This window comes from Centropristis striata, chromosome 2 (genome assembly GCF_030273125.1).
Source record: "Centropristis striata isolate RG_2023a ecotype Rhode Island chromosome 2, C.striata_1.0, whole genome shotgun sequence".
Taxonomy (NCBI): domain Eukaryota; kingdom Metazoa; phylum Chordata; class Actinopteri; order Perciformes; family Serranidae; genus Centropristis; species Centropristis striata.
The window spans coordinates 38495260-38510625 of NC_081518.1; the positions used below are offsets into that span (position 1 = coordinate 38495260).

Consider the following 15366-nt stretch of genomic DNA (forward strand, 5'->3'; position numbering starts at 1 on the left):
TTTAGCTCATAAACATTTTATTATAAAACTCACCCTCCCACATGGAAGACGTTGCTCTGAAGTGTTTACTGCTATGTTCCCACAAGATGAGATGAAAAACTAAATCATGTCAGGTTTTGAGTGCACAAAATCTGTCCTACATATGTCTTCATATTGTATTGAACTGTAAGTGACTGTGGGCTCATTTTACTGCATATAATTGTAAAATATATACACAATCTTCATATTCTAGCTTCATAATTTAACATTTAGCAACATTTATCAAGACTTCATAACAAAACAAAAAGATTAGTTTAGACAATTTCAAGTGGCAAAGACACAAATCGGCAGCTTCATTACAAGTGATCAATAATAACAAATATATTGTTTTAATTTCCCTTTTTTCTAAACAGCTTAATGAGAATGAAATGAAATGACTGCTGCTTCAAAATTCCTGGACCATTGGTGTGGACCATGGGACAGGTAACATTTGCCATGTTTGCTGCTCAATAATAATAATACAAAGCAGGTCCAAAAATGATTGTGATTAATTGTTCTTTGTCTCAAAACACACAAAATAAAAGCCTTCTGTAGGGCTGGGTAAACAAAGATTTGTTCTGTAATGTTATTTTCATTTTGTTAAAATGGATTTTATAAAATTGGTTATAGAAAAAAACATAATTCGGGAACCGGTATTGAACAGATTGCTGCCACATGTTTGATCGATACCCAGCCCAAGCTCAAAAAGTACAGCAAATTTGTAAACTGGACTCAATCTCTTTGCTTTAATTAGAGTTTCATTTGTAGTTTGTGTTGTGTAAAGTACAATCCTGTGTGTTAAAAGCACTCTACGTGTAGCCTAGTACACTCACACTCCTTTAACAAACACTGTGACACAAAATATCAACATACATTCAGCCTATGTATGATGTATGTTTATACCAGACTGATGAGTGAGTATGTTGTTGCTCCTGTTGTAACTTTATTATATCCACTGATTGATTTGTTGTTGCTGAACTGGAGATTCAATAAGGCTGAGTGTGACCCTGTGTTTGGTCATGCTTTTCTTATTACATCCATAACATAACATTTTTTTATCCTCAAATCTTGTTACTTTAGATGCAATTTGTGAAAAATTATGTTTACAGAATTCCTTCATACCCACAGCAATTATTTTGCCAGCTGGACAGGAGTTATTTAGCTATTAGCTAGCTTAGCTCATCTGGTGTGAGACTCCTGGAGACAAGAAAACTCATATGGGGACAGGATTGTTTAGTTTACATGAGTGTGTACAGTGATTGTGTAGATGAAACACCAGATCCTGTTAAAATTCAAGCATTATCAAGGAGTATATTCAAATGCAATCATATTCCTGACCTGGAGAAGATAATGGCTAAAATCAAGCATTTCTCCAAACTTTTAAGACTTTATATGAATCCTTAATGTACTGTCTTTGTTTGCTGAGCTCAAGGAAACCTATTGTAACAATTTTGTTGAGCAAATCACAGTTTGAATATCGAATTCAGCCATATAAGACAAAGCCAAGCAGTGTCCAATCAGGGCCTGTGACTCATTTTCAGTTGATTTTGTTCCATAAACAAATTCAGCAACCAAATTTGCAACCCTGTGACTCATTTTCAGTTGATTTTGTTCCATAAACAAATTCAGCAACCAAATTAACTGAAAGTGAATCAAACTAACTTATGCGGTAAACTCACTCTGTGGAATGAGCAGTGCTGTGGACAAACTCTCGCTATGATAAATTGACCCATTTGTACCAGCAACAGACAGTCTTTCCTGACTAGGTGCTTCAGTGTGAAAGCAGTAATAAAGTCGGGGGTCTTTTAAAGGCGTGAAAGGGGGCAGGCAGTTGAGAGGAGGAAGACGGGGTGGGGGGTGTCTCAGGAAAAGTTCAATAAAACAATCTCACATGGGGGATGGGCCCCAGACAGAGTGCTGGAGAGGCGCTTCAGTTAATTTCAGTACTTGATCCCACACCCTTGCCTGTCCTTTGGCTGTTCCCACAAATATTTGAAGTGTCGTTGCTGCAACAATGTAGAGGCCCCCGAAATGGAGAGCAGAGCAAACAGAGACTGGATGGGTCCAATGTTTGTCTAAGGTCTTAATAAAGCCACACTCCAAGTACCATTGAAACCAAACAAACAGGAGCTGTTTAAAGGCACTCAACTTGGCAATGCCCTGCAACCAGTCTGCTGTGGTTCACTTCCTCTCATCATCACCTCAAAGTATATTTGACATTCTTGTCAACAGGCAAAAAAGTGAGCAGTTTGCTTTAAGGCCATCTATGTGAAGATTTGAATCACAAATCAAAAAAGGCAGTTTTGTGCTCTGAGAAGAATTACTATGCAAATTGTACGGTTGTGGAGAGGACACACACCACTACTGTGCTCACTGTCGCCCTGCAACTAAAATGAAATGGCAGGGAGGACTGGGGGTGAAAAAATAGCCTCCGTTATCCGGCAGACCTGGGTTTGAATCCTGTGCCAGCAAGCTAGTGCCATGCTGAAGAGTTTTACTAATTCCATACCAACTCCAGCTGGACTCTTCGCTCCCCGTAGGGATCGAATGAACAGAGGTTTTGAATCACACTGTCATTTATAAATCCAACCAAATTGTCTAGTAGCCATTGTCTCAGAATAATATCCATGCAAGAGGAAGAAACAGGAGAGTCATGCAGCTGGGCAACCTCTGGGAAGCAGAGGAACGATCAATATACACCTCCTCTCTGTCATGTTTAGGGTCATAGTCTTCATCCTCATAGATGTCATCATCAGGCTGGTCTGAAATAACAATGTGGTCTCCTATGGAGCAAAGTTTGCTCATGTTCTCCTTTACCACTTCACAGAAAGGCCTCTCCACCCCATCACAAACACAGCGGTTCAGTAGCATGCCATTTGGGATGAACAGCATCTGCTGAATGGTGGCTTTACACTTGGAGGAGCACTTCCTGCCATTGAACAGCTGCCCGCAGTATGACAAGTAGGCCGTGAGGGAGGTGTGGCAGTTGCTGTCCTCCTCGCAGCGCTGCCGGGCCTCCATGCACCCTATCCCCCCGGCATCGCTCGGGTGTCTGCGGGGGAGACACGGCTCTATGGCTCGCTTGGCGCCGAGGCACTCCTGGTCCTGGGCGCAGTCGCAGGTCTCCAGGTCTGGCCCGCTGCGGGTGTGATTGAGCCTGATCAGCGCGTTGATGCAGTGGCTCGGGCACTGCCTCCTCGTGCCTCTGATGTTACCTTCACAAGCTGCTAGGTACTGACTGTATGCGAGGTCGCACTCGGGCTCCTCGTTGCACCGGAGGAGCGCCTGCCAGCAGATTAGCTGGGCATCTAAGGCCACCAGCACCCATGGGAGAAGTGCCAGGGCGCTGCACCAACATTTCATGCTTGGATGGAGTTCTAGTTCGGTGACGTGCACTTTCTCCACCAGCACATTAGGATCAGGACAATGTACACTCACAGGCTGGAGTTCATAAGTATTCCATACATGCGTTTTGCAACCAACCACTTTTGTTAGCAGCCCAGTCGAAGAAAACACACTTTAGAAATGATCATAGAAGTTAACTTTGCCTCCTCCTGTGGAGCTTTGCAGCAGTTGCAGTCAGGATCTGACTCGGGGAAATCACCACGCGTGGCTGCAAAAAGGAGAAACAGCGCATTCCGGGAAGCATGTCCGTTCAAACGTAGGAAATCATACTCCAAAGTGCAGCCTGTGTGTGCTCCAATCCACCGCTGCAGATCTGAGGTGGACACCACTGAAACGCGCCGCTGGCAGAGTTATCCAAAGTTAACGCGCACTCTAACCACAGTTATTGTCCGCAACTCCGTTTGTACACTTGAACTCATCTTACTTGCCATTTTCGACTCCAGTTCCCAGTTCGACTACTTTTACCATCCATCCATTCCGGTGTTGTTGTTTTTTTTTAGTTGGAAGAGGTTTCTGTCTGTCGCATTTTGTCCCGCTATGTGCGTCTTTGTCCCTCTTCTTGCTGTTACGCTTCACGGTCCACTGAGCATTTCCCCAACACACCCCTCCTTCTGTCGAAAAAAAAGAAAGAAAAGTCCCCCCCCCTCCTCTCTCTCTCTCTCTCTCTCTCTCTCTCTCTCTCTCTCTCTCTCTCTCTCTCTCTCTCTCTCTCATTTACAATCCTGGCCACCGATTGGTCGTCATTGAGGAGTCAGCCGTGGGACCCATTTCCAGGCCTGCAGCAGCACAGCTCTGCGCACAAATCCTCTCACTACATGACGAGATAGGCTGGATAAAAATGTTTATGATTTTCCCTGCATCTGTGTGGTCCCCTCTCCTCTTGTAGCAAAATACAAGTGAAATGGAGGAGGGGGGCAGGGGAGGCTTTCAAAACGCATTCCTTTGCAAGAAGCTCACATCTGCAACTTCACTGCTTCAGTTTTCAGCGCAGAAAAACAAATCTGGTCCTTTTTAACCACAAACAGAACAGGGGGGAAGCCTCTGTGATAACTGCGTCGCCGTTGAGAGTTTTCACTCAAAGGTTCTCGCTAATTGTCGCTCTTTCCCCCACTCCCCGTCCTGCCTCTCATTCTGCACCGTTTTTAAGCCCCGATTGATGGAAGAGAATGGGAGAGAATAGTATTTTCTGGACCGTTTCACCCCAATTGTGTCAGATTGGCCATGCAGTGGCCCAGTGTCTTTCCAGGCTGAAGATTGTCCACGCACTGCGGCCTATCAATAGAGAGGGGTTTCAGCATCAATATATTTTACAGCTATCCCCTTTCACACCACACTTGAGAACTACCAACAGCCCAGGCTTTTCTGCCATTCAAATGGTAAATAACTTGTTTTTTTTTCAGGTTTTCCCCCCACTGGGAGGCTGTGCCAGTGTTGCACAAGTTCCACGAAACCAGATGGATGCCCGACTTGAGATCTGTTCAAGACTACAATATGACATAGCTGCAGTTCAGAATCTAAAAGATGCATAGAATTAGCATTGGACCCAGTGGCGGAAAAACGAAAAGGGCACTATCTTCATGTGGTGGGGCACCAGCAAGCAGGACGTTTTCTAGCATGTAGCAGCCAATATGGCACTGTCTCATGTCTTCTTTATTTTAAGAAATTAATCTTATTATTTCCACTGGACAGGCATCCTGGGGGCACTTGATAATGTTTCATGGGGGTCAAATGGGATGGTTGCCCCCATTTCCTTTCCCCTGAGTCCACCAGTGATTAGACATAAAGTATATATATGTAAAAAACAAAAACAAAGGGTCTCATGTCTACAAAAAACCCTGATTCCAAAAAAGTGAATCTGAATTCTGAATGAAATACATGCAGTAAATATGTATGAAATACAATGTTTTTATTTACATTTTTCACAGCGTCTTTGGAACTAGGTTTGTATTCCACGTGGACAAGATACCAGCAACACCAGAATGCAGAGCAAGGTAAGGTCCAATTTATCATTGCAAATGAAAGCTTCAAACATGATCACACAGGTGTGTTTAAAATGAGCTACAATCTTTACATCCTAAACATCAACAGCAATATTTTTTATCAGACTACACTGTGTTATTTTATACATCTTCCATAAATCCACCTACATATATTTATAAAGTCAGTGTTCTACTTATACGGTCCAGCCATACAATATATTGTTATTCAATACAACAGCTCCACCATAAAGTCTAACAAGTAGTTTATACAAAGTTTAAATTAAGTTTAAGTTTAAAGTCTTTTTTTAAGTGTATTTGAGCTGATGTACTGTAGGTTGTGTTTCAGCTATATGCTAAACAATCACATTTCAGAAAATTGAAAAAAAAATGTTTCAATGTATTCATTTACTTTAGTTTATCCCCACATTTTTTATGTTATAAGTTTTGGCTCCAAAAAGTTGTTCTGGTCTAATCCTACCCCTACCACTTAAATTGCCAGCAGGCAAGTCAATTTCAAGAGGATATACAAACATGCACAATCTCAAAAAATGTTTGGAGAGGAACATTTCCTGGACTCAAATTGAGCTTGTTTGAGGTGCTCTTTTGATAAGGATACATGTAGCCAAAAATCACATGAAAACTCCAAGGCACTCTCAATTAAATTGCTTTTCTTGAGATGTCATAGTCAAGTTCGACCTAAAACAAACTCACAGACTCATTGTATCACTGCACTGTTGCCACAGAATGTTAAATTATATAATTGATCTTTTACTAACTGACCACAGCATCCCATTACTGACATCTGTCAGTCTATCTGCAGCCTCCCTATTGGAAGCTTGTGTAGTCGTGAGCATATTTTTGTCTCCATCTGCTGTTCCAGTTAAACCTCTGACAACTTACCACATACAGTCACAGCCCTGTATAGAAATCACACAAAGAACAGAATTTCATTATCCTAAAAATCAATTTATTGCAGTTAAAACTCAAACATCACTGAAATACTTTCAGAGACAGAATGATAGAGATACTGTCAAACAAAGAACAAGAAGAAACTGCGTGTCATGGCAGCCATTTCCTGAACAATCAGTTCCACAGGATGACAACACAAAAAAATTACATTTGAATATTATTATTGAGTTATTGAATTATTATTTCAAGTCACACACACTCATACAAAGCAGTGTTTATGGCTTCTGTTCCACCGATCAATATTGTCTCATGATCAGACATGATATATTCTAGTAGTTCTATTATAAAATTACTTATTGCAACTTTTCATCTGCTTTATGTTATTCAAAATGTTATGAATATATATTGTTTATCTATCATATGATGACAACCATGGTAATTGAGACTCAGCTTTGATTCAGCAGTGATGTGGCACCTGCAGCAACGAAACAGTCGATAACTGTTTGCCCATATTTCCTTCAAAATAAAAGTGGGGACAGGTATGAGATCAAAGCTGACATCGTCCTCAGCAGCACTGCTACATAAAGTCAAACACTGTCAAAATGTCGCGTATATGGATGTAACACAACATCAACAACATCCTCTCTTTATTCGCCCACGCCTTCACTTGGCTAGATATCAACAGAGACGGAGTACTGAGTTACGCAGTAAAGCCCACAGTGACTGTGTGCCACGTAACACTACGACCAGCACTCTCAGCCACATTTTTTTTTTTACAAAGACACCACTTGACGTATCACATCGTCTAAACAACACAAATCCACCAGCACAACAACGGCACTACTGAGACGCAGGGGTCAATGAGATGGAGGACAGGTCAAAGGTCATGTGACGACACTACGAGACCGAGCGACTTGATGGAAACAGAGCGAAGAACGGCCCGCTGTTGACAGTACTGGCGAGCAGCAGATACATTTACGTCTTACACAACATAAATATTTGTATGTGGATTTATACTCACACCACAGTTACATAGTTTGACATATTAGTGCCATTTCCTTTATGTTGGTCAAAGTGTTTTCAACAAAGGCTTTGGCATACGACTTCTAAAGCATTTACATTTCTCTCATCTGAGCAGCTTTCAATGTTTTAACCTCTGGATGCAGCACAAACACAGATTTGCTCCATATTGATGCAAGGTTAAATTTAGGAGCGTGGTTATTGTACTGACAATTCTTCCAGCATATAAAATGCAGCACATCTATGTGGAAGCCCATTTCTGCCAGTTAAAGAACAAAATCTGATGAAAACTTTTGGTAAGTTATTATAAAAACTTTCTCGAAATAATGACCTAGTGTCTCAAAATGATGACATACTATAGTTTTGTAAAATAATGAGACATTTCCTGAAAATAATGACTTGTCTAGAAACAATGACTTAGTATTTTAATATTATAATAAATGTTATTTAAAAATAAGTCTCTCAAAATGAGAAATGTTCTCTAAAATCATGACCTAGTATCTCAAAAAAACTTACTTTCATAAAAATAATGACATAGTATTTAGAAATAATGATCAACATCTCATGACTTTATATCTACAAATGAAGAAAAACTTTCTATATAATGACTTCATATCTCAAAATAATAAAAATATTTCTTGAAATGATCTAGGATATCCAGGAGTTAGTTGGTAGTCAAAATAATGACTTAGTATCTCAAACTAATGAGAAACATTTTCAAAAGATAATCATTATCTCATTATTTTGAAAAAAAGTTTCTCATAATTTTGAGAAAGTTTATGTTTTTAAAGTTTGTCATTATAATGACTTCAAAGATTTTTCATCACTGTGACAGAAATGGGTTTCCATACATCTAAGGCATGATTTCTGCCTCCTCACAAATGATTTGTTGCTTTTGAAGAAATCTCCTGCAGAAACAAAGAAACAAGAAGGCCCGTCTTCGTAAAAAGTAGCTTACAGATGTTGGAGCTCTAGAGAAGACAACCTTGTACGGACGTCCAAGGCACGCTGAAGTACAAAAACTTCTAAAAAATAACCAAACTTTATAATGATATGTCTAGGAGAAGATTAAAACTAAGATTAATGCAGCTTGCAGGGAGGTTTAATCAGGGCTCCGGGGGCCAACATTAGTAAGCTACTTATGACAAAAATCTGCCTCTTTTGTTACTTCAGATTAATATTTCCCATTTCTATGACTTTGTGCTTTTGTACATGGAATATAAACAACCCGACAAATGTCTTCTTAAATAAATGACCAAATTTCGCAAATTCAGCAAAACACACATGGCGTCCTCACATGAGCCAGTGTCAGCCGTGTGTGTGTGTGAGCAGCTGATCTCCTACCTCACTGTGTTAATTAGTGAAATCATCTGCTGTGTGTGTGGAAACAATGGAAATCTACACACACACACGCGCACACACACACACACACACACACACACCACACCACACAAACACACACACACACACCTGAAAACTCATCTGCAGATCCTATTTTGCTATCACTGGTCACGTGAGTTACAGAGACTGAGGGTGTTAGGGACTGAAGGGAGTAAAGGATTTAGTAGATTAATATTTCTCAGAGGAGGAGTTGCTCTAAAGACAGAAATAATCTAATTGGTTAAATCTCAACAGTAAGAGCCAAATAAGTCTTTCAGAGTGCAAGTTAGCTAATTTAAATGAAAATGTGGATGACATTCATGACTTTTAGGAGATCTGAAAGTCAACAGGAAAGCTAACTTAACCAGCTCACCTCGGTGACGCTATAGCTACAATTCCTTTTTTCCGGTCTTGGATTTCAGCTTCATCATCTTTCTTTTCTGCAGGGCTTCTGTATAACTTTGCACAGCTAGAAAAACTGTTATTATGTGGCTCTGCCAACTGAAATTCCGCTAAAGCAGTAAGAATATGTCTACCTCCAGAGCGGCTCAGCCTTTGAAAAATATTAGTACAAGTAAGACTCTAAACTTGTGGGACTTAGAGTGCAGATCACATGAGACTGCAGTTCTCCGTCTGCTTTTTGAGGTCTTCCAGCGTGGCCTGGGCTTTGTCTTTCAGCTGGTCGATGTCCACGTTCTGGATGTTTGACAGCTGGCCCAACACTGACTGCTTGTGTGTTTCCTCCTGGTTGTCCTCAGCGATCATCTTGGCCAGCTCTGTGGGCAACACCACATCATCCCCCGCCTGCTGGATCTGGGTCTCATCTACCTCGTTCTAAAGGTAGAAACCCAACAGGACAGGAGGACAAGAGAGAAAACACAACAAAGGTTTTATATCCCATGGTATCCTCACTGTTTCTAGAAATATAGTACTTTTCTACAAGAATCTGGTGCTTTGTCCTAAGTTCTCTTTACAGAAGTAGAGCTGGGTGAATTTACCTTTGGTAGTCTGTACTTGTCCCTGAAATGACTTCTAACTGTGGCTCTCTCAGCTTTCTTCTGGGCAAAATTGGCTTCTCGTTCCTGTCTGCAAGAAGGGAGGAAAAATAGTTTTTGGCAAAAAATGTGTCAGTGTCACTGAACATCTAAGTTTAAATCAAATGTATTTCTATTCACGCTTTCATGGGAAGCTTGATATAGCAAGGCTATTTAAGGAATGATACCTCCCAAATGTTACAAAAAACATATAGGGTATCATGCAGCAACATTCTCTTAAAATTGTCTCCTATTTTTTTCTTAATTATCTGTTAAAAGAAGAAAATAATTAATCTCCAGAAGCACCAAAAGCATTCTTAACCCACAAAATCTGGTCTGATTCAGGTGTGTTTAAATGATGAATCCCACATAATTGGTCATAATGATAGATAGATAGATAGATAGATAGATAGATAGATAGATAGATAGATAGATAGATAGGTAGATAGATAGATAGATAGATAGATAGATAGATAGATAGATAGATAGATAGATAGATAGATAGATAGATAGATAGATAGGTAGATAGATAGGTAGATAGATAGATAGATAGATAGATAGATAGATAGATAGATAGATAGATAGATAGATAGATAGATAATTGTTTATTAGCATAGGCAGCACCCCCTGAACACTATACAAGCTGACAACTAAAAAAATCAGTATTGATGTACTGTTAAAAAAAACTTCAAATAAATATGATTTTTATCAGTGTTTTATTGACATTACAGGGAAAGGAATAACCCAGCTAAGACATTTAGCAATCTAATATGTAAATATATAATAATCTATAATATCTAATAATCAAAATATAATTATATCATTATTGTGATTTTTATATGCTGTGTGAGACGTGCAAACAGTTCTGACCATTTGTACAATTTTATCTCAACTAAGAGAAGAGCAGAAATAAGAAAATATTGGAGAATCCCAGGAATCAATTGAATTGTTTCGTATTTTGCTTCCTGCATGAGGCACACAGTACAAAAAATGGTTAAAACCAATGTTGATTACTGTGAGTTTTATTTTGCTTCAGGGCGTCATGAGGCTCCTGCAGGACTTGGACCTTGGAGCTTATCATTACCTTGTCTCCTCTAAACTCTAACCACAGAGTGTTGAGCCAGCAGAAGGTGGAGCAGCAACAGCAGTGATGCCATGAAGGAAAGAAAAACAGGAAGAGCTGTTGTGCTTATGTTTCGGAGCCCCAGATGCAGCATCCTGTCAGTCAGCTCTCCTCTGAGAGATTTTAATCCTCTTGGGATGTGGACTATTCGAGGTAACCTACTAACTCACTACCACTCCCCCACTTTCAACTGTCAACTCATACTCCTACACACACACAGCCTGGATTTACATGACTTTAGCTGTGCAGCACTGCATGCATTTCCTTACAGTGGCTCCTTTAAGGCTGGAAACCATCAAAAGAGCTTCGTAACTGTCTGTAGTTTAAGGCAAAACATCTAAGAAATGAAAGATGACACTCCAACCATATTTATAATAGCCTTAAGTCTGACTCTGCATACAAGTGAAGCGTTGAGGCGTTTTTTTTAATTCAACACATCTGTCTCTGAGAAACAAAATGTTGGAGGATGTGCAATATTTATTTGTTGTTATTTGTCTTTTAAAACAACCCAGTCGACAGTATGTGATGCCTCCAGCAGAGGGCAGACTTCAAGCTGCTGGCAGATCTCTCTCCACTAAACGTCACTGGAAAATGTATGGCTTCAGTGTAGTTTATAATTGTCCCTTGCAAATTGCTACATTTGCTGACATACCTAGAACATCATGAGTCAACATAATGCTTAACAAATGTGCCTCTAAGGCCTGAGGCAAAACATAGCATGAATAGAGTGATGGAAGACCACATTTTATGAGTCAGTGAAATACAGTAGGCATTTCTTACTAAATAGAAGATATTCTTCAAAGCAACAGTGGCAGAGGTTGCATGTATGCCTAGAAGGATCAGATCAGCAGCATAATGTAAAGGCGAGGGGACACTGACTAGAGGACCACGGGCATGGTTTGCAAAGTGTTTGTACCCAATGTGTCAGGGGAAGGTCGTTTTATCTGGAGATGCAGCATTCATGGAGCTGTCTGTGTGAGCCCGAGTTCACTTTGTATTAACATGAGTGGGCCAAACGCCGAATGGCACATGGGCCCATGTAGCGCTCACTCGCAGCCAATGTGTCTTCCCTTCTCAAGGGCATCAGATGACCAGGGTTGTCACTGTGGCCCGGGTGCTGAGGGTGATAAAATGTCTACATGTGACATGCCAGTGTGAGCAACCCACCCCCCTCAACCTTATTCTGCTTTAATCTGAGCACTATGGGCTTCTCTGTGATCTATGCTCATGTTTAGCACCTCTGACTAATAACTCACGTCCACTGAAGGTCACATTATGGCGGCAGAGCGTTAAGCATCTCGCCATGGCTCCTGTGGCGCTTAGTGGGCTGAGCTGAGTGTTAATGCTGCTGGAGTTAGGACTTCACTTCACACTTGTGCTTAAAATGTCTGCACATGGTACTGTGAGGCACAAAATGTGTTTGTGTTGGTGGGGATGAGCCAGGAAATGGAAACAATTGGATAAATTGCATCTAGGATAATATATCCTAGAAAAGAGCAAGCAGCTTTGCTTAAGATGTCTATAATTTGTGAAACAACTGAAATATATAATCAGAATCTAGATTTTTTTCTGAAAAACCATGGTCTGAATTCAGTTTCCAACATTATTCACCTACTTATTCTATGACCAGGAAACTGAACATACAGGTTATTAAGGCGGCTTTTTAGGACATTGCAATCATCACTTAATTCAAGGTACATTTATTAATTTAACGTTCAATATGGCTATGTGTCATGCATCATGTGATGTTTTGATGGACTTGCATGCAAGAAGGAGAACAATCCATTCCACAATCCACACTTCTATTACTGCCACTGGATCACTTCAAGATTTTAAAAGGCATTATTTTCGTGTATTTTCTTGTGTGTTGTATTTTATGCCAGTGCCAAACACAAATTCCCACTCTATGTAAATCTAATGGACAATAATCTGGATCTGAACGGAAACATCTAAAATGTGATGTGGAGTCCTGCTCTGAGGGAAGCATCACAATAATCAATAGTGAATTGGTGCCTGCTGGGTGAACTGTTTGCCAAATGACCTTGTTGTTACCTTATTATTGTCCCCCAATGGCCCAGGAGATAAACACCATAGCACAAATGTAAATTAGGGAACATTAACATGTCAAGAATTCACTTTTGTAGGCGAGACACACAACTTTAACTGATAAAAGCAAGCGTGACAAGGTGCACAGATGGAATCACAGCTGTAAATATGTATATTAGAGGTAAAATAGAGGCCATACCAATCTGAATTTAATGTATCCACTTTTTTAGGCGGCGATACATTTTATAATGTAAATGTATCGCAACTATCTTGAGTTGTAACTTTTACAAGACGACTTATAAAGAAAAATCGAATTAATAGTCAGGTTGTTTTTTTTTATTCAAATGGAGGTTTTACTTCACCCACTTTATTTATCGCTCAGTGTGATTCATTATTCACTCGCACGCACATCAATAGGAACATGTTTCGCCTCGGGCACATATCCCTGTAGACATTTCCGTGGAAGAATGATTCCAGGAATCCCAAATTAAAAACGGCGCTACACATTTTGCCGAAGCTAAGAGACCGAGAGCTCCCTGGGCGAGAGGAGCAGCTGTGTGTGGAGCGCTCGTGTTATTGCATTGATGCGTAAAAAAGCGCGCGGCACACTGGGAGCGCTCTGCTATTTACACACAAAAACGCGCTGTTTAAGCACGCCATGCTTTCCCGTATACAAGCTGTAGGTTTTCATCACAACTTCACATTCACAAGCTTCGATCATTGCCTTACTTTTCCTCCTCTAACTGTTGCTGATATTGTTCAAATTCCTCTTGAGTCATCCCCTGCGCGGCAGCATCTGATTTCTCCGCTTCGGGTTTCTCCTCCGTCAGTCCGCCTGTCAGGTTCTTCAGCTGTCCTCCCACCATGTGTTTCACCATAAAAGCCATGGCTGCGCCTCGGAGAGTCCTCTACCTGATCGGCTGAGAAGTTGAAGGCTTGGATGCGCTCTTGGATAGAGCGGTGATGGTGGATGAAATATCCTCCAAGTGACGCTTAAACCAAAGCGCGTGTAACTTTTAAAGGCTCGGTGGGAGAAATCAAACCGTCGGGGGGAAAAAAATCTCTCCAGCTGAGAGTCGGAAGCTGGCAGTTTCAGCACCACTGGCCCTGGACAGCTCCGCGCCGTGAAGGATGGAGTGGAGCTGCTCAGTTATGAGTCAACAAGTTTGGCGCTGAACTCTACCAATCCTGTGAGTCCGTCCGCAGCCACCACTCCCTCCACCCAATCCCAGGCACCGCCGGACTGAGTGTGCGCTTGCATGGCGCGCGTCGGCATCGTGGGCTGCTCCCGTGATTCGCCGTCTGATTATAACTCGCGATGGAGTCAGGCAGGACTCTGGAGGGGGACAAACAACACGTGACGAGCCTCAGTGTCTCCTGGCTGTTTTGGTGCCTCTGTCTGTCTTAGGGTCATCTGCGCGCTGGAGCCTAACAGTTTGTCAACACACAAAAAGCTTCCTAATTGCAAATTAGTCAAATGGCTGTCTATTAACCCACGGCATGAGTTCAGTTTATTGGCCCTAATCACTTAGAAATGATGACTCGCTGTCTTCTCCAGTTGGGTTTGCTTGATGCAAGATCAAGCGGATTGCTACTGAAATTATGAAGAAAATGCATATTTCAATCAGAGCATCTATCCTCCGTGCGCATTTAAAGGCATCCTATGCAGGATTTTTATTGAGAAACAATGTTTAAACTCATTTAAGTAATCCCTTTTAGTCCTCATTTATAACTCAGGAGAAGTGTGTGGAAGTGTGTCTGTATCTTCGAAGACCCTGCCCTCTGCCCTATTTTCATCTTTCTGTGTTTGTGACGTTTATGGGCGTCTCTTTTAGTGCACAAAGTTCTGAAAATAGTGGACAGAGCACCGGTAGGATGCAAATAAATTGTAGATTTAATGTAGTAGATTTAATGTAGTGGCGAAACAATGGAATTGCAGTTTCTGGGCGTGTCCCAGAAAGACTTTTCCTATAGACTTAATGTTGATAAAGAAACGTCTGTAAATCAATGGATTTAAAAAAAAAAACAAACCCATCACAACCCTCCAAAATGACTTGTTTCCCAATACAAGTTTTAATGCATTTGGTCCGACAGAACAGCAGATTAACATTACCATTTTATTCACATTATGAAGTTAGTTATCAAAGTGCTAAACCAAAAGTAGCTGACAAAGTCTTTAGTGTGCAAGCCATATTGGCCCAATATGGGCTGCACTTATATAAAGCTTTCATCCAAAGCGCTTTACACTACACACTACGCTCATTCACCCATTCACACACACATTCATACTGGTGGCCGAGGCTACCAGGGCACACTGGTGCCATCTGCCACCGATGAATGCAGCATCGGGAGCAATTTGGGGTTCAGTATCTTGCTCAAGGATACTTCGACATGTAGGCTGCCATAGTCGGGGATTGAACCACCGACCTTCTGTTCACTGGATGGACGCTCT

At 41.0% G+C, this 15366-nt stretch overlaps 2 protein-coding genes across 2 annotated transcripts; both read right to left on the reverse strand.

Annotated features, from left to right (window-relative positions):
- si:ch1073-459b3.2 (growth arrest-specific protein 1) lies at positions 1–3906 on the reverse strand. The gene has a single exon (XM_059346842.1). It carries the CDS (start codon positions 3379–3381, stop codon positions 2632–2634), a length of 750 nt encoding a protein of 249 aa, XP_059202825.1. The 5' UTR covers positions 3382–3906; the 3' UTR covers positions 1–2631.
- Positions 3907–8732: 4826 nt separating this feature from the next.
- cplx3b (complexin 3b) lies at positions 8733–14167 on the reverse strand. The gene is made up of 3 exons (XM_059360008.1): positions 13644–14167; positions 9710–9797; positions 8733–9545 (listed from the first exon to the last, which is right to left on the reverse strand). The coding sequence occupies exons 1-3, from the start codon at positions 13799–13801 to the stop codon at positions 9321–9323; spliced, it is 471 nt and encodes a 156-aa protein (XP_059215991.1). The 5' UTR covers positions 13802–14167; the 3' UTR covers positions 8733–9320.
- Between the last annotated feature and the right edge of the window lie 1199 nt (positions 14168–15366).